Below are 26,170 nucleotides of genomic sequence, written 5' to 3' on the forward strand. Positions count from 1 at the left end.
TTCTTTTTTAATAAATCTGCAACAATGTCAACAATTCTGTGTTTTTCTGTCAGTATGGGGTGCTGTGTGTACATTCATGAGGAAGAAGAATGAACCTAAATGATTTTAGCAAATGGCTGCAATATAACAAAGAGGGAAAAATTTAAGGGGGTCTGAATACTTTCCGTACCCACTGTATATATATATATATATACGTATACATATATACACATATATATATATAATATAAATGTTATGTGTTTGTGTTTGGTGCAACGTTTGAATTTCCCTCCCTAGTTCCGCTCCCATGCACCATTGCTGCTGCAGGGAACGGAACTAGGAAGTCATCACACCGACGGACGAGCGGCGGGGATCTTGGCTGGCGGTCACAGCAATGAGAGATCATCGCTGGATCGCCAGGAGAAGGTAAGAGACAGCGATCTGCGCTCTGCACATCTACCCCGAGCGTGACTCGGGGATACCGATCCTAGCCTAAAAAATCCACCCCGAGTCACGCTCGGGGATACCGCCAGGGAGGTTAAGGTGTAGGTGATCCCACCACCATGTCTGGACTGGCCCCTTACCAGAGAATGGAAATCATAAGGGTGTATAGGTATTAGAATCCAGATAAAGGAAAATGCCCAAGTGAGGATATATGCTGGAAAACACAACTCAAAGGGAGGATGAGCCTCTTACCGGATGATTAATGGCATAGGGCTGATCAGAAACTCTCCTGATGATAGATATCCTCCTTCCTGGGCAGCCTAGGTCTGGATGAATCCACTCTGGTACCAATGAATAGATCCTCACAGTGTTTCATGAAAATAAAGACCGGACAATAGTGCAGTACCTTCCAACCATTTAATAATAGAATACAGGGGTGCACTTACATTTAGCGTCTTTAGTAACACATCGGGACTGGACCGAAGAGAGGAAAGCCGTGGCCGCCTGCATCGCGGTCCGCGTGGCGATGAATGATGACTTATATCATTCAGTATTCACTGTGGGATGTGTTTATCATTAGTTTTGTGACAAATTATTTTTGACATCACCTTATTGATTCACCTTTAACCTGATTGGTTGACCCACATGAGTTTAGCGCACCTGCTTTTTTTATCTATGTTTTCATGGTATTGTCTAGCGGTCTGATGTATGGAATAATGGAAAAAAAATGTAAAGAAGAAAGATCAAAAGCTGGGCTTTATCTATGATATTATCCTTCCCACACCAACAATATATCAGTATTCCTGCTGGAAATGGCAAGACTGTGTACAGTACAATAAAGGAGACAATGGGATGCAAGGGATGCCAGGACTGTATACTGTGCAATGGAGGAGACAAAGGGGTTCAGGGGATGCCAGGACTGTATACGTTACAATGAAGGAGACAACGGGGTGCAGGGCATGCCAGGTATGTTTACTGTACAATGAAGCCAACAATAGGGTTCAGGGGATGCCAGGACTGTATACGTTACAATGAAGGAGACAACGGGGTGCAGGGCATGCCAGGTATGTATACTGCACAATGAAGTCAACAATAGGGTGCAGAGGATGCCAGGACTGTATATGTTACAATAAAGGTGATAATGGGGTACAGAGCATGCCAGGTATGTATACTGTACAATGAAGCCAATAATAGGGTTCAGGGGATGCCAGGACTGTATACGTTATAATAAAGGTGTTAATGGAGTGCAGGGTATGCCAGGTATGTATACTGTGCAACTAAGCCAACAATGGGGTTCAGGGAATGCCAGGACTTAATACTTTACAATAAAGGTGATAATGGGGTGCAGGGGATGCCAAGGATGTATACTGTACAATGAAGGAGACAAAGAGGTGCAAGGGATACCAGGACTGTATACTGTACAATGGAGACAAAGGGGTGGAGGGGATGCCAGGATTGTATACGTTACAATGAAAGAAACAATAGGGTGCAGGGCATGCCAGGTATGTGTACTGTACAATGAAGCCAACAATGGGGTGCAGGGGATGCCAGGACTTTATACTTTACATAAAAGGTGATAATGGGGTGCAGGGGATGCAGACATGTATACTGTACAATGGAGGCAATGGAATGCAGGGGATGCCAGGTACGTATACTGTAAAATTAAAGAGAATATTCTGCATGGGATAATAGGACTGTACACTTTACAATAAAGGCAATAATGGGGTGCAGGGGATGTCAGGTATGTATACTGTACAATGGAATGCAGGGGATGCCAGGCACGTATACTGTAAAAATAAAGGGAATATTCTGCAGGGGATGCCAGGACTTTGTACTTTACAATAAAGGTGATACTGGGGTGCAGAGGATGCCAGGTATGTATACTGTACAATGAAGCCAACAATACGGTTCAGGGGACGCCACGACTGTATACGTTACAATAAAGGCGTTAATGGGGTGCAGGACATGCCAGGTAAGTATACTGTACAATGAAGAAGTTAATGGGATGCACCAGATGCCAGCACTATTATGCACTACAATCAGGGAGTAAGTAGGGTGCAGGGGAAGCCTGTAGCGTATACTATACAGTCAGGGAAATAGGGGTTTAGGGGATGCCTCTTTTGTATTCTGTACTGTAGTGTGAAGGAGATAACGGGTTCAAGGGGTTCCTTTATTGTATATTGTATTCTGTACAATGTAAGCAATACAGGGGTGCAGGGGAAGCCTGCTACTCTGTAGATTACATCCATTATACCATATTGTATGATTGCCAGCATTGGAGATGCTGATCATTATGTGACCCCAGATGTCTCATCACATTCCCACCTTCTGCCAGATTCGTGTTGTTGCGTTGAGGTGTAATACAAACATCGTGGTGAATCGGACAGATTGCACCATTTTTATTTTGCTTTATAAAAATACCCCACATATAAAATGGGAACTCTTCTATCTAGCAGTAATACAGAAGAGAGCAGTGACGTTTGCTGGTTACATACCGTACAGCAGACATTCTCTGGAGAGATCCAGTGCCTGAGATACATTCCCTGCCTGGAGGAAATACACAGAGATAAACACACTTCTAATAGGCCAACATGTACCTTTATATAAAAAATATAATACAGAATAACCTATGACAGAGCACTGTGCGTTTTATAAAGAGAACAGGAGCTGTTTACTTTTGGACTGTTTCTCTCTGATAATATAGATAACTGAAGATATCAGATTGTCCTACAAGCCTGAAATATGTAGTTTGTAATCAATATCGTTATAATCTCTATAGTATTGAGCTGTATATGTGTCGAAACTCATCTTTGGCTACAGAGGTCTATTAACAGACCGTTCTCAGCAAAGCAGTTAGGGTTGGGTTGATAAACGTGTGAAATGGAGCCTGGAGCTTGATATGAAAATAGAAAATATACATATGCAATATTTACCTGACTTAGAAATAATAATGATACTAAGAACAATAATAATACAAAGCTGAAATCCAGGTAAATATAAAAATGGGATTTTTGACTTACCGTAAAATCCATTTCTCTGATGTTCATTGACGGACACAGCTCCTGATCTTCTTGACCATTGGGTTATACTGCCCACTACAGGAGAAGGACACTAGGCCAGAAAAAAGACTGACTACGCCTATGGACAATCCCAGGAGGTATACTCCCCCTCTCTGCTATAGGTACTCAGTTTTGTTACAAGCAGTGTCAGAATTACAACTCCACAGAGGGGTGGGTGCTGTGTCCATCAATGAACATCAGAGAAATGGATTTTACGGTAAGTCGAAAATCCCATTTTCTATTTCTTTCTTTGACGGACACAGCTGCTGATCTTCTTGACCATTGGGACGTCCCAAAGCAGTGTTAAACATGAGGGATGGAAACCGCAAGAAAAAATTCCCAAATATTAAAAACGTAGCCAACCAGGTAACAGGAGCGCAGCAAAAAAAACAAAAAAACAACTGGAGCCCACCTGAAAATATAACACCCTCAAAGAGGGAACAGGCCCTCTAAACAGCAGCCCGCAAAACCTTGAGGCCAAAAGAAGCATCCACAGATGCCAACACATCAACCTTATAGAATTTTGTGAAAGTGTGCACCAACGACCAGGAAAACCTGCGTCACTGACGCCTGATGACACCTGATGACGGAAGGCCCAGGAAGCACTGAGCGCCTGAGTAGAGTGCGCCTTGACAGGGAAAGGAGGAACTTGACCCTTGATTGAATAGGCCTGATTTACAGTCTGTCTGATCCATCTGGAAATAGTCGCAGAAGAAGTAGACTGTCCTGTGGTATTTGTGGTGCCTCAAGTCAGGGTGGGATTTTAAGGGCAGGAGTAAAGGGAATAATCGAAAGTAGTATAGAGGGTAAAATTTATTTACAAAGTATGAATATAAATACAAACATTCATAGTGAAAATGGGTAAAGGCCCATTGTGCCAGTGAAAGAGGAAAAGTTCAGGTGTGATAACAAGTGACAATAATGTGACTTGAGTTGATTTTGGTGATCCTGCTCTGCTGATTCTCATGTCAGAAGACTGGAATAGACGCAGAGGAGGTAACCAATCGGTTAATCCGACATGTTTCGGCCAACTACGGCCTTTATCAAGGATCTGTCACCGATTCTAAAATAATCAAAGAGATATATGGTATCAAGTAATGGCAATTGAAGAGAACCATAATTGTAAGGCAAAAGCGCACAATATGTGAGTACATACATTTTGGATATATGTCCACTTCCTAAGGTTGAGCCTTCCCGGAGTTTCTCCAGGAGCTACGGGAACAATATGCTGTGAGCGTGAGATAAGTAGTTGACTGAGTATACAAGCAAGGGGAACCAATGATTGACTAATGAATAAGGTAATAATAATTACTTGCTGGGCAGAAAATTCTGATCCAGGGATCCAAATTAGGATTAGATATGTGTCAAAAACTTCCACATGATTGGTTCTGAGATCTGGTGAAAATATGGTAAAATATGGTAAAGTTGCCAAGAGTAGGTAATTTTATTAGAGTATGTGTGCATTTAACCATCAAAGTAATTTGGACTCTTTTCCAGAAAGGTTTCCAGAGTGGTGAATGGCGCAATGCTATGTGATTCGTCAAACGATAAATACTACCTTACCTAATGGGGAACCCTTCCAATCTAAACATTTTTGCAATTGCAAAACCAAGGGCGTGATTTATATGATGACATGTGAATGTGGGTCTTTCTATATCGGGAAGACCCGACAAGAATTTGGGAAACGTGTAAACCAGCATCTGCAAGCCACGCATGTTGGCAACTACTATGTCCCTTTGGGTAGACATAGAGCGTACCATCACAACTACAAAATGCCTAAAATAAACTTCATGGCCTTGGATAGAATCCATGTGCCACTTCGTGGCGGTGACTGGAACAAGACCCTCTTACAGTTGGAAATGCGCTGGATCACTAGACTCAAAGCTACTACACCACCTGGACTAAACGAAGCGCAAAGCTTCCGCCCATTCCTCCCAGGTTTCGCCTCCGGCAAAACGGACTAAAAACTCTCCTCTTTACTTTTATATTTAATTATCCTTTAATTTTATTTTTTTCCCCCTTTTTGTGTCCACTTTTGATTTTGATTATACAATCTTGACCCAATCAGATTGTATAAATCCCTCAAATCTGAATTGACTGTGATTTACTCATAGGATATGGACCTCCCTTCACTGATCTTCCAACTGCTCCCTATGTGACCAATCTCTGGAGCCCGACTGTATCCCCCCCTTGCCCCCATTCCTTCTTCTCCCACAGAAAATTCCTCTGCAAACTCCATGCTGCTAAATTCAATTATTGCTGTTTACTTATTAGGGATTATTTCCTTGTTTAATATTTCATGATTTTCAATATTACATCCACTTCTTAAGCCTCAACCCCAGACTCCATGAACTCCCGGCACAGGTAGCCCCGAATCCCTATGGATCGGGGCACTTGAAACCCGTATGGTCGGTCTCGCACCTTCCTTTCATCCCCTCGGGGATGATCCGGCTTCTCGCACTGTGTCGGCGGCCTTCACTGGCACGTCCGCACGGTCTCTGGGGATGCGCTCTTGCTGCACGCAAGCGCTCTCCACACCGTGCATGGACAATACCAGACAGCGTCACGCAGCGCTCACTGCGCATGCGCGACTGCCTTTATAGGCCGGGGAACACTCTGAGCCTGCCAGTCTCTCTCTGACCGAGGGAGAAGGCGGACCCGGAGCCCTCATGCTGTGACCTTGCTAATTCCACATCAAAATGTAAGTTTTACTTGGAGGAGAGCTTTCTTAGATCTCTCCTACCAAGTCCTCTAGGACCACTCTGGAAACCTTTCTGGAAAAGAGTCCAAATTACTTTGATGGTTAAATGCACACATACTCTAATAAAATTACCTACTCTTGGCAACTTTACCATATTTTCACCAGATCTCAGAACCAATCATGTGGAAGTTTTTGACACATATCTAATCCTAATTTGGATCCCTGGATCAGAATTTTCTGCCCAGCAAGTAATTATTATTACCTTATTCATTAGTCAATCATTGGTTCCCCTTGCTTGTATACTCAGTCAACTACTTATCTCACCCTCACAGCATATTGTTCCCGTAGCTCCTGGAGAAACTCCGGGAAGGCTCAACCTTAGGAAGTGGACATATATCCAAAATGTATGTACTCACATATTGTGCGCTTTTGCCTTACAATTATGGTTCTCTTCAATTGCCATTACTTGATACCATATATCTCTTTGATTATTTTAGAATCGGTGACAGATCCTTGATAAAGGCCGTAGTTGGCCGAAACATGTCGGATTAACCGATTGGTTACCTCCTCTGCGTCTATTCCGGTCTTCTGACATGAGAATCAGCAGAGCAGGATCACCAAAATCAACTCAAGTCACATTATTGTCACTTGTTATCACACCTGAACTTTTCCTCTTTCACTGGCACAATGGGCCTTTACCCATTTTCACTATGAATGTTTGTATTTATATTCATACTTTGTAAATAAATTTTATCCTCTATACTACTTTCGATTATCCCCTTTACTCCTGCCCTTAAAATCCCACCCTGACTTGAGGCACCACAAATACCACAAACAATTTTTTGGGATGGTGGCAGACACGACTATTGAACCTCCAAAGTAGATCCAAACCCAATTCTTCAACGAAGTAGACTGTCCTTTTCGAGGCCCATCTGTAAGCACAAATAGGGAGTTTGGCTTCCTAAAGGACTCTTTAGCTGCCAGGTACACCTGAATTGCGCCAAAAAAATACCAAGGCATTTAACGCCACTTCCCTAAGATGTTTTGGCCAGGGACACAGGGAAGACTCATTCAAATGAAAATCAGAGACAACTTTTGGAAGGAACAACGGCCAGGGACAAAGAACCACCTTATCTTTGTGGACCACCAATTAAGGGGAGTGACTAGATAATGCCGCCATTTTCTGACACCCTGCGCGCAGAGGTGATTGCCACCAAAAAGACCACCTTCTGGGACAGCGTAAGCAGGGAAATCTCCCAATTATTTTCAAAGGGAGGGTTCTGGAGGACTGACACCAAGTTGAGATCCCAAGGCGGTAGACAGACCACACTGGAGGAGTCAAATGTCGAACCCCCCGAATAAAGGTACGCACCACGGAGTGTGTGGCCAAGGGTCGTTGAAAGAAGACCAAAAAGGCCGACACCTGGCACTTGAAGGTACTCAAAGCCAATTTCTGCTCAACCCCCCATTGAAGGAAGGTCAAGACCCGAGCCACCGAGAAAGAGCAAGGGTGAACCCCAAGTGACTCGAAATGTACGCTGTCTACGTACAATGGTAGATCTTCCTAGAGGAAGACTTCCTAGCTTTCAACAGTGTTGGAATCACCGACCCAGAAAAAAACCTCTGTCCTTCAGTGCCTGGCTTTCAACAACCAAGCCATCAAAGCCAGCAACTGTAAAGCAAGATTGAAGATCAGCTCTTGGGACAGCAGATCCTCCCTGAGAGGCAGTCTCCAAGGAACGTCAGCGACCAGCTGCATCAGGTCAGTGTACCATGACTGGTGAGGCCAGTCCAGAGCCACTAAAATGACCAGAATACCTTCTGCCTCAATCTTGCACAAGAGTCTCGGCAGAAGCTTGAGAGGAGGGAAGGCGTAAATACGATTATACTGGCCCCAAGGGGTCACCAGCACGTCTGTGGCGTCCGCTAGAGGATCCAGTGAATGTGCCACAAACCTCTGCACCTTTCTGTTGAGCCAAGATGCCAACAGATTCACCTGGGGGTGCCCCACCAGGGACACAACTGATTAAACACCTCCGGATGAAGGGACCACTCCTCTTGGTCCAACGCCTACCGACTGAGATAATCTGCCTGCCAATTTTCCACCCCGGGAATGTGGCGGAGAGGGCCTGGAACAAAGCGTTCTGCCCACCGTAGAAAACTGGCTACCTCCAGAGCTGCCAACACACTTCCTGTGCCCCCCGGGTGATTGACATAATCCATAGCTGTGGCGTTGTCTGATTTCGCACTGGACACCCCTAAAGATGATCCATTCAGTGATCCAGGCACAGGCTGATCACTCAGAGTTCCAGGACATTTATTGGTAGTCTGGGCTCTTCCAGTGTCCAGACACCTTGAACGGAGCTCTGGCCCAGAACACCTCCCCACCCAGACAGACTGGCATCCATGGTGACCACTGTCCAATACAGGGGGGAGAAAGGATTTGCCCCGTCGAAGAGCCTGAGAATGAAGCTACCATATCAGGGACCCCCTTTTGTTTCCCAGCTCAGCTGATTGTCCAGAGACTTCGCACATAAGATCTCCCTTTGTAGGGACCTCATATGGAACTGTGCAAACGGGACCGCCTTGAAGGTAAAAGCCATCAGGCCCAGCACCCGCATGCAAGTCCGGAGGGAAGACGACCTGCTGGACACCAGGGGATGGAGTTTGTCCAGAGGAAGGAACACTCTGGCTGTAGTCCAGAGTCAGACCCAGATAGTCCAACTTTGTGGAAGGATCCAGAGTAGACTTCTGATAATTCAGAAGCCAGCCGAACTACCTCAGAGTCCATATAGTAATTTCCACGTTGTCTACCAGAGCAGTAGGGGACTCCGCCAGCACCAGGGCCCACACTTTTGTGAAGACCTGAGGAAGCGAAGGCAAGACCAAAGGGTAACGCCACAAACTGAAAATGCTCCGCTCCCACACCAGAGGAAGCGCTGGTGACAGACACATATTGGAATGTGTTAGTAAGCGTCCTAGAGAAAAGGAAATTCCCCTGATGCAGGGAAGCCACCACCATGCGAATGGACTCCATTCTGAACTAAAGCAGTTCAGTGCCTTGAGGTCCAGGATTGGATGCACCTTGCCCTCTTTCCTTGGGACCGTGAACAGGTTCGAATAAAACCCCTGAAAATGTTATGGTGTCGGAACCGGGACAATAAACCCCTGAAGTAACCGGTCTTGCACCGCCCCAAAGAGAGCCTGTAATCGGTCCAGGGACAGGCGCACGTTGGAAGAAAAAAACATTTCCGGAGGATAAGAACGAAACTCAATTTTGTAGCCAGACCATATTGCTTCGTGGACCCACTTGTCTTGCACCAAGGAAGTCCACGGGTCCAGGAACCAGCGAAGATGCCCCCCCACCCCAGGCACAGGTGAGGGTGCACCTTCAAGGAGCCTTGTCCGCAGGAGTTTGGAGAAACCTGCTCTCAGCTTGCCAGACCAAGGTCGCTTGGATCCCCCGATGAGGCCTTGAAAGGCTTTGAACCCTTGTTAGCCGACCATGAGGGACGAAAAAACTTCTTGTGAGCCAAGAGGGACGGGTCACATCTACGACGAGTTTCCTTACCCTTACTAGCTTGTGGAAGAAAAGTACTCTTCCCCCCGTGAGACTCTGAATGATGTCATCCAGGGTAGCTCCAAACAGGTGATCTCCTTGAAAAAGAAGATCAATTAATGCTTTTTTAGAGGTCTGGTTCGCAGACCAACATTTGAGCCACAAAACACACCTAAGGACCACTGCTGAAACAGACAGTCTAGAAATCAGGGGAGCTGCACCAAAGAGGCATCACAGATAAACTGCAGCCCCTGGACCAACTGGTCCGCCAACTCAGCAAAGGCAGGGGGGGGAGCTGCTCACCCTCCAGGACACAACGTAAAAGTTTAGCCCACTCGGTCAGAGTTTGTGACACCAGGGCAATGGTGAATACCGGTCGAAGTGCCGAATCAGCAACAGTGAACATAATGCGGGCCACAGCCTCTGTCTTCCTGTCAGCCAGATCCTTAAAGGCTCTTCCACCGAAATCATGGTTGCCTTATTCAACTAGGAAACCGGTGGAACAGTCCACTTTTTAAGAAGGGACTCTTCAAGAGGGTACCTCATTGCAAATCACGTAGGGACCACAAAGGAACGTTTTGGATGTTCCCACTCTTTTGTGACAAATCCGTCAAAATATAAGGGGAAGTGAAACACCGTCATGAGTGCCAAAGGGGACCGGTGCCTCCTCCGCAGCTTTAGCTGCGTCCTCCATTTTTAAAGTCACATGCACAGACACAATCAGTGTGTCCACCAGCGTCTTTTCATTCGCAGCTACAGGTGTGGAGGTATCATCCTCACTATCTGAGAAATCAGGGCACGTGGTTGCAGACCATTCATGGTGGGCTACGTCTGTGGCAGCCAAATTATATTCAGGATCTGAGGAGACAGATGAGGCAGGGGAAGGCGGGGGGCACTTTTTGCTAGCCCGCCACCAACAAAGCCACCTCCACCCGGGACACAAAAGACTCCAGGACCACTGTCAATGCAACAATGGATGGTTGGGACCTGGAGGGTCCCGCAGCCTCTGAGAGGGGGTCAGGTGGGGGAAACTAAAGACTCCATAAGGAATAAGGGGACCCCACAAAATGTGTAACAAACACTTCTAAGGGACATTCCCACCGCACTGATAACACCACCCGGTCGCCAGCAACAGAGCACCCCCAGCAGAGAGAGGAAGGCCCCACCAGACTCACCACCCCGAAAGACAGGCATCGGCAGCACCAGGATGCAGTGTACTCCATGTGCGGCGTCCAGAAGGAAAGAGACACAGCCAGCACCAGTGGATAAGGAGGGGCTCCCACAGTCAAAATCGCCACCCAAAAGGCTCCACTGTCATGGCCACCGCTATTTTCAATGCCAGACCAACGCAAAATGGCCGTCAAACTCCACAAACATGGCCGCCGTATATACAGAATACAGGCAACACAGCAAACGAGGCTCCCAGGGACCCAGAAGGGATCCCTGGGGCCCAAAGCAAGGCACAAACAGGAAGGGGGTGACTGGCAGGAGCTCCCACCAGGTACAGCTCCCCCTGCAGCCAATTGCCGGCGAGGCACCCCCATCACCATAACAGCAACTGCCCCAACCCCAGAAGGTAGACCAGACCACCACACTACCCCAAGATAGAAGGGGAGGGGGGGGGCTAGATGACCCACAGGGACCACAAGGCACAGAGGAGGGGGGGTACCTAACGGGAAGCAGAGGAACCCGGGGGACCGACCATCCCAGGGAGAGGCCCAAGTCCACCCCAAAACCCTCCAGGGGGAGAGGGGGGACAGCTACTCACCATACCAAGAACAAGGAGGACACCGCTTCAGACAGAACCCCTCACCATCGAAATGGGGGGCCGTTGGCAAGGAGGAATGTTGCGACGCAGGCAGAGACCTGGTCGTATGCGACCGTTTAACTCGCAGGCCAGACCTAGACCTAGCGCGGAGTTGAGGTCTGCGTGCACTCGCTGGCCAGACTGGGGTGACCACTGGATCTAGATTATTCAGCTCGTCGCCCAGTCCGGCAGTTGATTGTAGATCTTGCAGGGAAAAAAAAGGAGAAAAAAAATCTAACTAAAAGCAAAAAATTGCCAGGACCAAGAGAGCGAGTATACTTCCTGGGACTGCCCATAGGCAAAGTCAGTCTTTTTTTCTGCCTAGTGTCCTACTCCTGTAGGGGGCAGTATAACCCAATGGTCAAGATTCTCAGGAGCTGTGTCCGTCAATGAACAAAAGAGAAATATACAAATTTGGCTCTGAATTCAGTAATAAATTGTTAAATGTATTATACAAGCTGTGTAAGGACCTGAATGTGACCTGATATCAGCCTCCTGCAGTCCCTGTACAGCAGGGCTGGATTGTGAGTGAAAGAAGCAGTACAAAGGAGCCAATCTGTTTGTGTGCTGATAGGAGAGAACAAAGTAACAAAGAGATGATCATTCTACTGCTTCTCTTGTCACTGTCCGGTTACAGGCTGAGCACAGGTCCAAGATTACTTGGGCTCAGAGGAAGTGGTTTGAATGATGCTAGCCATCTAAATGAGGGCATCTAGTGGCAGAGAAAAGGACTGCATGGCTAATCTCCTGGTTTGAAGGTGAATATTGCAGCAAAACCTGTTATCTTTTAAAGGGCTTTTCATTTTTCTCTTGTTTTTGGCTGGAGGTCTGCTTTAAAAATAGCATTTTCTTCTAGTCCTGGTCATAATAAACAAATAAAATATATATACAGCCGCTATACTCTCCCTCCTATATCCTGTGGTTATAACGCACGGTTCTTGAAAATCACAATACACTTCCTTTACATGTTTGAAGCATTAGACATAGAATGTCCTTCCTTGTATAGCCCCCTCTGATTAAAACAATGAAGGAGACAAAGGGGTACAGGGGATGCCAGGACTATATACGGTACAATGAAGGAGACAAAGGGGTGCAGAGGATGCCAGGACTGTATACAGTACAATAAAGGAGACAAGGGGTGCAGGGGATACCAGGACTGTATACAGTACAATGAAGGAGACAAAGAGGTGCAGGAGATACCAGGACTGTATAATGTACATTGAAGCAGAGTGTGGGTTGCAGGGGATACCAGGACTATATACTGTACAATGAAGGAGACAAAGGGGTGCAGGGGATACCAGGACTGTATACAGTACAATAAAGGCGACAAAGGGGTGCAGGAGATACCAGGACTGTAAAATGTACATTGAAGCAGATAGTGGGATGCAGGAGATGCCAGGATTGTATACAGTACAATGAAGGAGACAAAGGGGTGCTGGGGATGCCAGGACTGTATAATGCACATTGAAGCAGAGTGTGGGATGCAGGAGATGCCAGGACTGTATACTGTACAATGAAGGAGACAAAGAGGTGCAGGGGATACCAGGACTGTATAATGTACATTGAAGCAGACAGTGGGATGCAGGGGGTGCCAGGACTGTATACTGTACAATGAATGAGACAAAGGGGTGCAGGGGATGCAAGGACTGTATAATATACTTTTAAGCAGATAGTGGAATGCAGGAGATGCCAGGACTGTATACAGTACAATGAAGGAGACAAAGGGGTGCTGGGGATGCCAGGACTGTATACAGTACAATAAAGGAAACAAAGAGGTGCAGGGGATGCCAGGACTGTATAATGTACATTGAAGCAGACAGTGGGATGCAGGGGGTGCCAGGACTGTATACTGTACAATGAATGAGACAAAGGGGTGCAGTGGATGCCAGGACTGTGTACAGTACAATGAAGGAGACAAAGGGGTGCAGGGGATGCCAGGACTGTGTACAGTACAATGAAGGAGACAAAGGGGTGCAGGGGATGCCAGGACTGTATAATGTACATTGAAGAAGACAGTGGGGTACAGGGGATGCCAGGACTGTATACATTACAATGAAGGAGACAAAGGGGTGCAGGGCATGCCAGGTATTTACTGTAAATCAAGCCAACAATGTAGTGCAGGGGATGCCAAGACTTTATATTTTACAATAAAGGTGATAACGGGGTGCAGGGGATGCCAGGTATTTATAACGTTCATTTTTCATTTTTGTTTTTGGCTGAAGGTTTGCATTAAAAATAACAATACTTTCAGTCCTGGCCGTAATAAATAAAGATAAAATATATATATATATATATATATATACAGCCGCAATACTCTCCCTCTTATATCCTGTGGTTACAATGCTCGCCCCCCCCTCTTCTAACTCCCCCCCCCCCCCCTCCCATTGAACTCCTTTTCCTGAGTCATGTATTAGACTATCAAACAGCGGAGGAGGACTCCATGTTTTTAATATGAGAGGTGTGAGGGATTGGAATGGACTCTTGGGACCTTCCTCTGGTGCTGAGTTTATGGGGGGGTGTTTACTTTTTCCTGCTTTACCAGAAATAAAAGGTCGAATGGATGAACCAGGAGACCGAAATATAAAATATTGACCATGCAATCCTTTTATTTCCACTTATCTCCTGTATATTGGCAAATACATTTCCTTTTCTTTGAAAATTATTACTTCTTTTTTAACCACTTCTGGACCGGAAGGATTTGCCCCCCTTTCTGACCAGGCCCTACTTTGCGATTCGGCACTGCGTTACTTTAACGGACAATTGCACGGTCGTGCGGCGCTTTTCCCAAATTCACGTCCTCTATTTCCCACAAACAGAGCTTTCTTTTGGTGGTATTTGATCACCTGTGAGATTTTTATTTTTTTGCGCTATAAACAAAAAAAGAGCGTCAATTCTGGAAAAAAAAAACAAAAAAAAACCTATATTTTTCACATTCTGCTATATGACATTCCCAAAAAAAAATCTAAAAATCAATTTTTTTTTATCATTTTAGGCCAATTTGTTTTCTGCTACATATTTTTGGTAAAGAAAACCCCCAATAAGCGTATTTTGATTGGTTTGCGCAAAAGTTATCGCGTCTACTAACTACGGGAAAGATGTATGTCACTTTTATTGTTTTTTCTTTTTTTTTTACTAGTAATGGCGGCGATCTGCGATCTGCAACATTGCGGCGGACAGATCGGACCCCCAACTGACGTTTTTGACACTTTTGTGAGGACCAGTGACACTACAGTAATCAGTGCTAAAAATATGCACTGTCACTGTAATAATGACACTGGCAGGGAAGGGGTTAACCCTGTGGGTGATCAAGGGGTTAAATGTGAGCCTAGGGGAGTGATTCTAACTGTGGGGGGGGCGTGGCTTGTGAAATGACTATAGAGACATGTGATCCTATATAGAAGGATCACAGGCGCTCTGTGATCATTTCAGAGAGAAAAGCATTCAGCTGTACTTACAACATCCGACCCTCCTTCACTCTCAGCGGGGAACGATCGCGGGTGTCAGGCGGCAATCGGAGCCTCCTGCCCCGTGCATCGGCTTCCCCACTGAGGATCGGGGGTGGGAGCGCTGCCGGTGGAGCACGCTCCCCCCTAGCTGCCCCCAGGCGAGCGACGTAGACCTACATCGTTTTGCCTGTAAGAGCCAGCCTGCCGCAGTAAATATAACGTAAGCGGTCCAGAAGTGCTTAAAGAAGGTGATGGTACAGATACTGCAAGAAAGCACCTAGAGTCGGGCTTCTCAGTCAGGGTTCCTCCTGAGGTTGCTAGGGGTTCCTCCTGAGGTTGCTGGGGGTTCCTCCTGAGGTTGCTGGGGGTTCCTCCTGAGGTTGCTGGGGGTTCCTCCTGAGGTTGCTGGGGGTTCCTCCTGAGGTTGCTAGGGGTTCCTCCTGAGGTTGCTGGGGGTTCCTCCTGAGGTTGCTAGGGATTCCTCCTGAGGTTGCTGGGGGTTCCTCCTGAGGTTGCTGGGGGTTCCTCCTGAGGTTGCTGGGGGTTCCTCCTGAGGTTGCTAGGGGTTCCCCCTGAGGTTGCTGGGGGTTCCTCCTGAGGTTGCTGGGGGGTCCTCCTGAGGTTGCTAGGGGTTCCTCCTGAGGTTGCTGGGGGTTTCTCCTGAGGTTGCTGGGGGTTTCTCCTGAGGTTGCTGGGGGTTCCTCCTGAGGTTGCTAGGGGTTCCTCCTGAGGTTGCTGGGGGTTCCTCCTGAGGTTGCTGGGGGTTCCTCCTGAGGTTGCTAGGGATTCCTCCTGAGGTTGCTGGGGGTTCCTCCTGAGGTTGCTAGGGGTTTCTCCTGAGGTTGCTGGGGGTTCCTCCTGAGGTTGCTGGGGGTTCCTCCTGAGGTTGCTGGGGGTTCCTCCTGAGGTTGCTAGGAATTTCTCCTGAGGTTGCTGGGGGTTCCTCCTGAGGTTGCTAGGGGTTCCTCCTGAGGTTGCTAGGGGTTCCTCCTGAGGTTGCTGGGGGTTCCTCCTGAGGTTGCTAGGGATTCCTCCTGAGGTTGCTGGGGGTTCCTCCTGAGGTTGCTGGGGGTTCCTCCTGAGGTTGCTAGGGGTTCCCCCTGAGGTTGCTGGGGTTTCCTCCTGAGGTTGCTGGGGGGTCCTCCTGAGGTTGCTAGGGGTTCCTCCTGAGGTTGCTGGGGGTTTCTCCTGAGGTTGCTGGGGGTTTCTCCTGAGGTTGCTGGGGGTTCCTCCTGAGGTTGCTAGGGGTTCCCCCTGAGGTTGCTGGGGGGTCCTCCTGAGGTTGCTGGGGGGTCCTCCTGAGGTTGCTAGGGGTTCCTCCTGAGGTTGCTGGGGGTTTCTCCTGAGGTTGCTGGGGGTTTCTCCTGAGGTTGCTGGGGGTTTCTCCTGAGGTTGCTGGGGGTTCCTCCTGAGGTTGCTAGGGGTTCCTCCTGAGGTTGCTGGGGGTTCCTCCTGAGGTTGCTGGGGGTTCCTCCTGAGGTTGCTAGGGATTCCTCCTGAGGTTGCTGGGGGTTCCTCCTGAGGTTGCTAGGGGTTTCTCCTGAGGTTGCTGGGGGTTCCTCCTGAGGTTGCTGGGGGTTCCTCCTGAGGTTGCTGGGGGTTCCTCCTGAGGTTGCTAGGAATTTCTCCTGAGGTTGCTGGGGGTTCCTCCTGAGGTTGCTAGGGGTTCCTCCTGAGGTTGCTAGGGGTTCCTCCTGAGGTTGCTGGGGGTTCCTCCTGAGGTTGCTAGGGGTTCCTTGAACAATGGGCAATTTTTGCCTCTCAGATAAGTTCCCACTGACACCATTGTTCCTTTTAGCTTTCTGTAAGGGGGGTAATTCTTCCCAGTGACCATCACACGAATGTATCATGAGTTGTACAGTGCCTGGAAAAAGTATTCATACCCCTTGAAATTTTCCACATGTTGTCATGTTACAACCAAAAACGTAAATGTATTTTTTTGGGGTTTTATGTGATAGACCGACACAAAGTGGCACGTGATTGTGAAGTGGAAGGAAAATTATAAATGGCTTTCAAAATGTTTTACAAATGCGGCGTGCATTTGTATTACCCCCCCCCCCCCCCCCCGAGTCAATACTTTGTAGAACCGCCTTTCCCTGCAATTACAGCTGCAAGTCTTTTTGGGGATGTCTCTACCAGATTTGCACATCTAAAGAGGGACATTTTTGCCCATTCTTCTTTGTATAATAGGTCAAGCTCTGTCAGATTGGATTAAGAGCGTCTGTTAACAGCAATTTTCAAGTCTTGCCACAGATTCTCAATTGGATTTAGGTCTGGACTTTGACTGGGCCATTCTAACACATGAATATGCTTTGATATAAACTAGGAATCGACCGATTATCGGCAAAGCTGATATATCGGGGGGCCGATACACACTTTCCCCGATATTTCGGAATCGGCCCCTGAGGTTACCGATATTGCCAATATTTCGGGAAAGTGCTGTACCCGAGTGATGCCTGCAGCTAGAGGCATCACCCCGGTACCGGTGTCCATAGCTGACAGTCGGCTGTTTTGTAATGACTACCGATGCGGCTGAGAAGCTGCTCGGCTGTCATTACAAGGAGCAGGAGAGGACGGCCCTCCTGCCGCCTTCCGCGAGACCCGGCAACCAGTCTGCACGGCCGCCGAAGAAAAGACCTGATCAAAGCTGCATCCGGCTCTGATCGGGTCTCCATGTAAAAACCCAGAAGTGATGGCATGACGTCACTTCCGGGTACTCGGCGCCAGATTAAAAATAAATAACAGCATTCAAAACAGCCAAACTTGGCTGTTTTGAATGCTTTTAAGCGCAGAGGAGGGGTTTGGGGAATTTTAGACCCCCAGATCCCTCCACAAGAGTACCTGTAAAAAAAAAAAAATGTTAATGTACAAAAATTTCGGCCAATATCGACCGATACCGATATGCGATGACCAACATATCAGTATCGGTTTAGACAATAAAAAAAACGATATCAGTTGAACACTAATATTGACCATTCCATTGTAGCTCTGGCTGTATGTTTTGGGTCGTTGCCCTGCTGGGAGGTGAACCTCCAACCCAGTCTCAAGTCTTTTGCAGACTCTAACAGGTTTTCTTCTAAGATTGCCCTGTATTTGGCTCCATCCATCTTCCCATCAACTCTGACCAGCTTCCCGGTCCCTGCTGAAGAAAAGCATCCCGACAACATGATGCTGCCACCACCATGTTTCACGGTGGGGATGGTGTGTTCAGGGTGATGTGCAGTGTTAGCTTTCCGCCACACATAGTGTTTTGCTTTTAGACCAAAAAGTTCAATTTTGGTCTCATCTGACCAGAGCACCTTCTTCCACATGTTTGCTGTGTTCCCCACATGGCTTCTCACAAACTGCAAACAGGACTTCTTATGGCTTTCTTCTTATTATATATTACTCTTCCATAAAGGACTAATAGTTGTCCTGTGGACAGTTTCCCCCATCTGAGCTGTGGATCTCTGCAGCTCCTCCAGAGTTCCCATGGGTCTCTTGGCTGCTTCTCTGATTAATGCTCTCCTTGCCCGGTCTGTCAGTTTAGATGGACGACCATGTCTTGGTAGGGTTGCAGTTGTGCCATACTCTTTCCATTTTCCCATGATGGATTGAACAGTGCTCTGTGAGATGTGCAAAGCTTGGGATATTTTTTTAATACCTAGCCCTGCTTTACACTTCTCCACAACTTTATCCCTGATCTGTCTGGTGTGTTCCTTGGCCTTCATGATGCTGTTAGTTCACTAAGGTTCTCTAACAAACCTCTGAGGGCTTCGCAGAACAGCTGTATTTATACTGAGATTAAATTACACAAAGGTGGACTCTATTTACTAATTAGGTGACTTCTGAAGACAATTGGTTCCGCTGGATGTTAGTTAGGGGTGTCAGAGTAAAGGGGGGTGAATACAAATGCACGCCACACTTTTCAGGTATTTAGTTGAAAAAGATTTTGAAAACCATTTATCATTTTCCTTCCACTTCACAATTATGTGCTACTTTGTGTTGGTCTATCTATTACATAAAATCCCAATAAAATACGTTTTTGGTTGGAATATGACAAAATGTGGAAAATTTCGAGGGATATGAATACTTTTTCAAGGCACTGTAGATACTGTAGATATGGTGATTTTAGCAGGGGGTTATTTGAGATCAAAACCTTATTTCAAGGGTTCCTCTGTGTTGAAAAGGTTGAGAAGGGCTGACCTAGAGTAACCCACTCGCTTATTTCGTATACCTTGCAGGATGCCTTGGGGGGGCCCCAGTGTGCAACTTCAACAAGTTCCTGGGGTGCAGAATTAATGTGCACCCCCTTCCAGTGCCTCAACATCGTTGATGGATGGCCTCACTGACCAAAAATGATGCTCGGGAATGAGCAAGCCAGATGAAAAAGCTTTTTATGTGTCTAAATTCCCTGATGGATTCCGTACTGTTGGCTTCCCAGGGTCATCATTCTTGGTTCAATTTTTTTTTTTTTTTCAGTTTAAAAAAAGTTGTAAAATCGCATTATCAAATTGAAGTAAAAAGAGAAATTAAACGGCAAGTAAACGCAGTTGAAAAAACATATATAGACATATATTACCTTTAACCACTTAAGCCCCAACCCTATTTTGACAGAAGAAGTTTGGTTCCTCAAGCCAAAAAAGAAGAAGTGGGATTTTATAGGCAAAAGTAATAATTATCCATTTTATTAAAAGAATTACATATAATTGTGAGAAACAAAGAAAAAATCAATAGAAAAAATCAAAACTACAACATTGGTTGTATGAAGTAATGCATATTACACAGTTAACAGTTTATGAACCATTTTACTTATTAGATGGTGATTCCTGGTTGTAGATCTAGGGTTCCGACGCATTTTGGCATATTGCCTTTGTCAAGGAAAAAACATCACCATTGTAACGCTCCTGCGTTTTTATATGGTGTGGATTTTCAGCTGCAGAAATAGTTCCACGTCAGCAGTCATGTAAGAGATATGCTGAGATACCATTCCCAACCTCAATGACTCATCATGTGTGGAAGGTCTTATTTCAGCCAGTAAATACACACAATTAGCAAGCTGGTTCTTAGAGTGACTTTATGCATGTGGTAACACAATGATGAAGCTTGAGGGATAGGTTGAGTGGAGGTGGTAGGTGATAGACACTTGAAGGTGAGACAGTAGCAGATGGATGCAGGAAGGTTTAGCAATGTTGTATGATAGCAGATGATAGAATAGCAGGTGGACATACAAAAGAGATCAACCCAGTGCAGAAAAGTAGCAGTAGTCTCAAGAGCTAGCAATCTAGTTTATGCAGATGTGATAAACAGTCTCTACTATGCAGAGCTAGATAGTGTAAGCTTAGTATAAGTTTATAGAGAATTCCCCTGCGGGGTACTTAGCACTATTAGCGATACAGCCGAAGGGTGGTTCAGGAGAGGGGGATGTTCCAGTAGCGGGATACAGGGATCAGCGCAGCGAGGTTCCGTCAGCGAAGTAAGCTTGCAAGCATGGAAGCTTCAAGCAAGGTTAGCATCCAGATAAGGGTGTTTGAACGAACACATGTGAGTGAGAACCGACGCCCTAAATAGCCATCTAGTCCGGCGCTGAGTGATGACAGCTCCAGTCTTAAAGGTGTATGCGCACCTTTCCAAAAGTAAATGGTAGGGCGCATATACTTGTGGAAAGTGTAATTTAGGGTACCAAAGGTACCGGAACATTACAATACCCCCCCCTTAAGGCCTGCTCCTGAAGGCCTCTGGAGCTGGTTTGTCTGGGTATCTCGCATGAAAATTGCGGATTAATCTAGGGGCATGTATGTCAGAGGTGTTTAGCCAGGTGTCGTCTTGGGGCCCATAGTTCTTCCATCTAACCAAGTACTGAAGTCTTCTTCTGTAGATACGAGAATCCAGAATCTCTTTTATCTTGTATTCTTCTCCACCTTCAACTTGTACAGGAGGGGGAGGTGGAATATTAGGCCTTATTCCTTGGTCCGGAACATGGGGTTTTAGTAGCGACACATGGAAAATGGGATGGATTTTTAGGTCCATTGGCAATGTAAGCTGCACTGCAGCTTTTCCAATAAGTTTCTTGATTGGGAAAGGTCCCAAGAACAGAGGTCCAAGCTTTTTGCTAGGGATCTTCAGTCTCAAGTTTTTTGTTGAGAGCCAAACGAGGTCCCCGATAGTATACTGTGGAGAAGGTCTTCTACGAAGATCATAGTACTTCTTTTGTTGACTGTGAGCGTGTGCAATGGTAGTATTTAGTAAACCCAGAGAATCCTTTATTTGGGTAAGATAGTCTGAGGCTACTGGGTTATTTGAAGGAAGGATGCGTGGAGGGAAAATAGAGGGATGGAACCCATAGTTCAAGTAGAACGGACTCTGCTTGGTTGTACTGTGAGTTGCGTTGTTGTAGGCAAATTCTGCCAGGGGGAGAAGATCCAACCAATCATCCTGTTGGTAAGAAGTGTAACAACGTAAATACTGCTCGATGCATTGGTTGACTCTTTCAGTCTGTCCGTTGGTCTGCGGATGGTAAGGAGAAGTGAGCTTCCGCTCAATCCGTAGTATGTGACATATTTCTTGCCAGAATTTAGAAATAAATTGGGATCCACGGTCAGACAGAAGAGTTTTTGGGATACCATGTAATCTGAAGACATGTTTCATCAGGAGTTCTGCCGTTTGTTTGGACGAAGGTAGTCTGCGAATAGCAATGAAATGTGCCATCTTTGTCAGATGGTCCACTGACACCAAGATGGTATTAAATCCTTTGGAAGGAGGCAATTCTACGATGAAGTCCAATGACAGAACCTCCCATGGAGTTTGGGGTATTGGTAGACTGCATAGTAGACCGGATGGTCTCGTAGTGTCAATTTTGGACCTGGCACAGACATTGCATGAAGAGACGAATTTTTGTATAGATGTTTTCATGTCAGGCCACCAGAATTGCCGAGAAATCAAATTGAAAGTCTTTGTCATACCCATATGTCCTGCCATAGGCACATCATGCGATAATTCCAAGATTTTGGTGCGTAGGGTAGGTGGTATGTAAAGTTTGTCGTTGTAGTAGAGGAAGCCTTCTGCATCGGTAGTTAGTTGTGGTGGGGGTGAATCCAACCTTATACCATGCAGAACCTCTTCCTTCAAGGAACGGACAACTCCAATAATGCGTTTGTGAGGTATTATAGGAACGGAAGGAATTTCAAAGTAGTTTTCTTCAGTTAGTCGTGATAGTGCATCCGCCTTTTTGTTCTTATCTGCAGGTGTGTAGGTCACTAGGAAGTTAAACCTTAGAAAGAATAGTGACCATCGTACCTGTCGATGCGAGAGAATTTTGCTAGTCTGAAGATATTGGAGGTTTTTATGGTCCGTGTATATAATTATTGGTAATTGGGTGCCTTCGAGTAAATGTCGCCAATTCTCCAGAGCCAATTTTATAGCAAGCAGCAAAACATATATCCATATAATTTCCACAAGATCCTGTGTCAATCATGGCCTTAGTAGTAATCCTGTTCTGGTCCCACTGTAATGTCAAAAAAACAGAAATGTAAGGGTTAGTGAATGAAGTTGTCAATCCTCCTAGAGAGACATGTGAACACTCACCCTTCTTTTTGTTGACTAGGGGACAGACGTTTATCTTGTGATCCGGGGATGCACAGTACAAGCAGAGATTTTCATTTCGTCTTTTGGCTTTTTCCATAGTTGATAGCGGTGGGCGTATGGTTCCTACCTCCATAGGAAAGGCCAGACTCCGAGAGGAAACGGATAATGGCATTCCCATCTTTTCAGCCTTTCTTTCTTGTAGTCTTCTATCTATGGTAATACTGAGTTGTATTAATGCATCCAGGGTTTTTGGCAGATCCGCTCGGGCGAGCTCGTCCTTAACGGCTTCTGATAGGCCAAGCCTAAATTGGGTTTTCAGAGATGCATCATTCCATTCTGAATCAAGGGTCCATCTCTTGAACTCTGCGACAAAGTCTTCTACAGGCCTCCTTCCTTGTTTCAAGGATCTTAACTGAAGATCAGCAGTACTCTGCCTATTGGGGTCATCATATAGGCTAGTGAGCTCTGCCAGGAACAAGGCATAGGAGTTGAGAAGCTGGTCGTTTTTCTCAAAAAGAGAATCTGCCCAGGCTCGAGGATCGTTTGATAGGTAAGAAATAATAGTACAAACCTTAATGTGATCAGTAAGGTAGGTACGAGGTTTTAGCAAAAAAAGTAACTCACATGCGTTTTTAAATTCGCGAAATTTTTTGCGATCGCCTGTAAATACCAAAGGGGGATTTATCTTGGGTTCAGGGGACTGAGCAGAGGTAAGTTGTGTCAGTCTAATTACCTGCTGCGACAGAGCCTGATTGTCTTCTTTTAATTCAGCAAGTGCGTGTATTAACGCAGATACTTGCTGTTTTAATTGTGTCACCTGAGTGGTTATTTCTGGAACTATTTCTGCTGAATCCATTTTTAGGTTCGTTCAATCTGTAACGCTCCTGCGTTTTTATATGGTGTGGATTTTCAGCTGCAGAAATAGTTCCACGTCAGCAGTCATGTAAGAGATATGCTGAGATACCATTCCCAACCTCAATGACTCATCATGTGTGGAAGGTCTTATTTCAGCCAGTAAATACACACAATTAGCAAGCTGGTTCTTAGAGTGACTTTATGCATGTGGTAACACAATGATGAAGCTTGAGGGATAGGTTGAGTGGAGGTGGTAGGTGATAGACACTTGAAGGTGAGACAGTAGCAGATGGATGCAGGAAGGTTTAGCAATGTTGTATGATAGCAGATGATAGAATAGCAGGTGGACATACAAAAGAGATCAACCCAGTGCAGAAAAGTAGCAGTAGTCTCAAGAGCTAGCAATCTAGTTTATGCAGATGTGATAAACAGTCTCTACTATGCAGAGCTAGATAGTGTAAGCTTAGTATAAGTTTATAGAGAATTCCCCTGCGGTGTACTTAGCACTATTAGCGATACAGCCGAAGGGTGGTTCAGGAGAGGGGGATGATCCAGTAGCGGGATACAGGGATCAGCGCAGCGAGGTTCCGTCAGCGAAGTAAGCTTGCAAGCATGGAAGCTTCAAGCAAGGTTAGCATCCAGATAAGGGTGTTTGAACGAACACATGTGAGTGAGAGCCGACGCCTTAAATAGCCATCTAGTCCGGCGCTGAGTGATGACAGCTCCAGTCTTAAAGGTGTATGCGCACCTTTCCAAAAGTAAATGGTAGGGCGCATATACTTGTGGAAAGTGTAATTTAGGGTACCAAAGGTACCGGAACATTACAACCATATGCTAGACTTCAGTAGTATCTATGCCCATAAAGAAGTGGGGGGAAGGTTTCGGGTCCTGTGCCCACCAGGCTTGTTACTGGATCCTGGGCCTGTTGGTCTTAAGTATACGGATAACACCTCTTGGGGATAAGTAGGGTCCTGGGGTGTGTAACAAACCCCAAGCTTCTATGTATAACCACAACGCTCCTGGTTCCCGTTTTAGAAAAGAGGGATAAAAGACACTGGGGTCCTCCGATTAATCCCAAAGGTCCAAAGGTTTGTTACACACCCCAGGACCCTACTTATCCCCAAGAGGTGTTATCCGTATACTTAAGACCAACAGGCCCAGGATCCAGTAACAAGCCTGGTGGGCACAGGACCCGAAACCTTCCCCCCACTTCTTTATGGGCATAGATACTACTGAAGTCTAGCATATGGTGATGTTTTTTCCTTGACAAAGGCAATATGCCGAAACGCGTCGGAACCCTAGTTCTACAACCAGGAATCACCATCTAATAAGTAAAATGGTTCATAAACTGTTAACTGTGTAATATGCATTACTTCATACAACCAATGTTGTAGTTTTGAATTTTTCTATTGATTTTTTCTTTGTTTCTCACAATTATATGTAATTCTTTTAATAAAATGGATAATTATTACTTTTGCCTATAAAATCCCACTTCTTCTTTTTTGGCTTGAGGAACCAAACTTCTTCTGTTGAATTATTACAGGGATGATGGCAACATATGTATCTAAGCTTTTATATCTCTAAAAAACCACCCCCAACCCTATTTTGGACACTTTTTGTTTACAAGTTAAAATCAGTATTTTTTCCTAGAAAACTACTTAGAACCCCCAAACATTATTTATATATATTTTTTAGCAAAGACTCTGGAGAATAAAATGTCGGTCATTGCAAAATTTTTTGTCACGCGGTATTTGCGCAGCCGTCTTTAAAACGCCATTTTTTTGGAAAAAAATTGAAAAATCACATTTCACTGCATTTAAAAAATACTGAACAGTAAAGTTAGACCATTTTTTTTTGTATATTGTGAAAGATGATGTCACGCCGAGTAAATGGATACCCAACATGTTATGGTTTAAAATTGCGCCCCCCCCCCCGTGGGATGGCGACAAACTACTATAAACTACTACAAAGATCTCAATCTGCGATGCTTTAAATTTATTTAACGGTTACCAGTTTAGAGTTAGAGTGTAGCTCTTTTTTTTACATTATTGCCCACGCTCTGTCGATCGCGGCGATACCTCACATGTGTAGTTTGAACATCGACTTAATTCGCAGCTCGACTTGCGTCTAAGTTTTTTTTTGTGCGCGAGCTAACGGTGACGGCTAAATTTTTATTTTTTTTCCTATTTATTTTTTCTTTTTTTTTAACTTTATTACAGGTTTTAAAAAAAAAAAAAAATCTGATCACTTTTATTGCTGTCACAAGCAATGTAAACATCCCTTGTGACACCAATATGTAGTGACAGGTACTCTTTATGGAGGGATCGAGGGTCTAAAAGACCCCAAACCCCTCCACTACACTTCCATGTATGCAAAACGCCGAAAAACTGTGTTTTTGCATACAGCTGTTTTTTAAATTTGCCGCCTTTTGCAGCACAGTAACCCGGAAGTGACGTCATGGACGCCGCCTCCGGGTTACATCATCGGAGACCCGATCAATGCCGTTTCCGGCATTCATCGGGACTCCATCCAGCCGGCGGACGTGCCACCGGGACCCCCGAGCAAAGCCACGGAAGGCGGGGGGGGGGGGGACGTCCCCTCCCGCTCACCCGGGTAACGATCGAGTGGCTCCTGAGCCGCATCGGTCGTTACCGACGGAAAGCCGACCGTCGGCTTTAAACCACGGCACCGGGATGATGCCTCTAGCTAGAGGCATCATCCCGGTATAACCCCGCAAAGTTACCTGACGTACGGGTA

The 26,170-nt window shown here is 45.9% G+C and overlaps 1 protein-coding gene across 1 annotated transcript in view; it reads right to left on the minus strand.

The window, feature by feature from the left end:
• The window catches only part of P4HA3 (prolyl 4-hydroxylase subunit alpha 3), a 140,715-nt gene that overhangs the window by 32,182 nt on the left and 82,363 nt on the right, over positions 1 to 26,170 (minus strand). Inside the window, exon 5 of the mRNA XM_082247764.1 lies at positions 2,919 to 2,970. Coding sequence (XP_082103890.1) covers positions 2,919 to 2,970 — 52 coding nt within the window. The remainder of the gene's footprint in view (positions 1 to 2,918; positions 2,971 to 26,170) is intronic.

This window comes from Pelophylax lessonae (assembly GCF_965119305.1).
Source record: "Pelophylax lessonae genome assembly, chromosome: 2".
In the NCBI taxonomy this organism is placed as follows: Eukaryota; Metazoa; Chordata; class Amphibia; order Anura; family Ranidae; genus Pelophylax; species Pelophylax lessonae.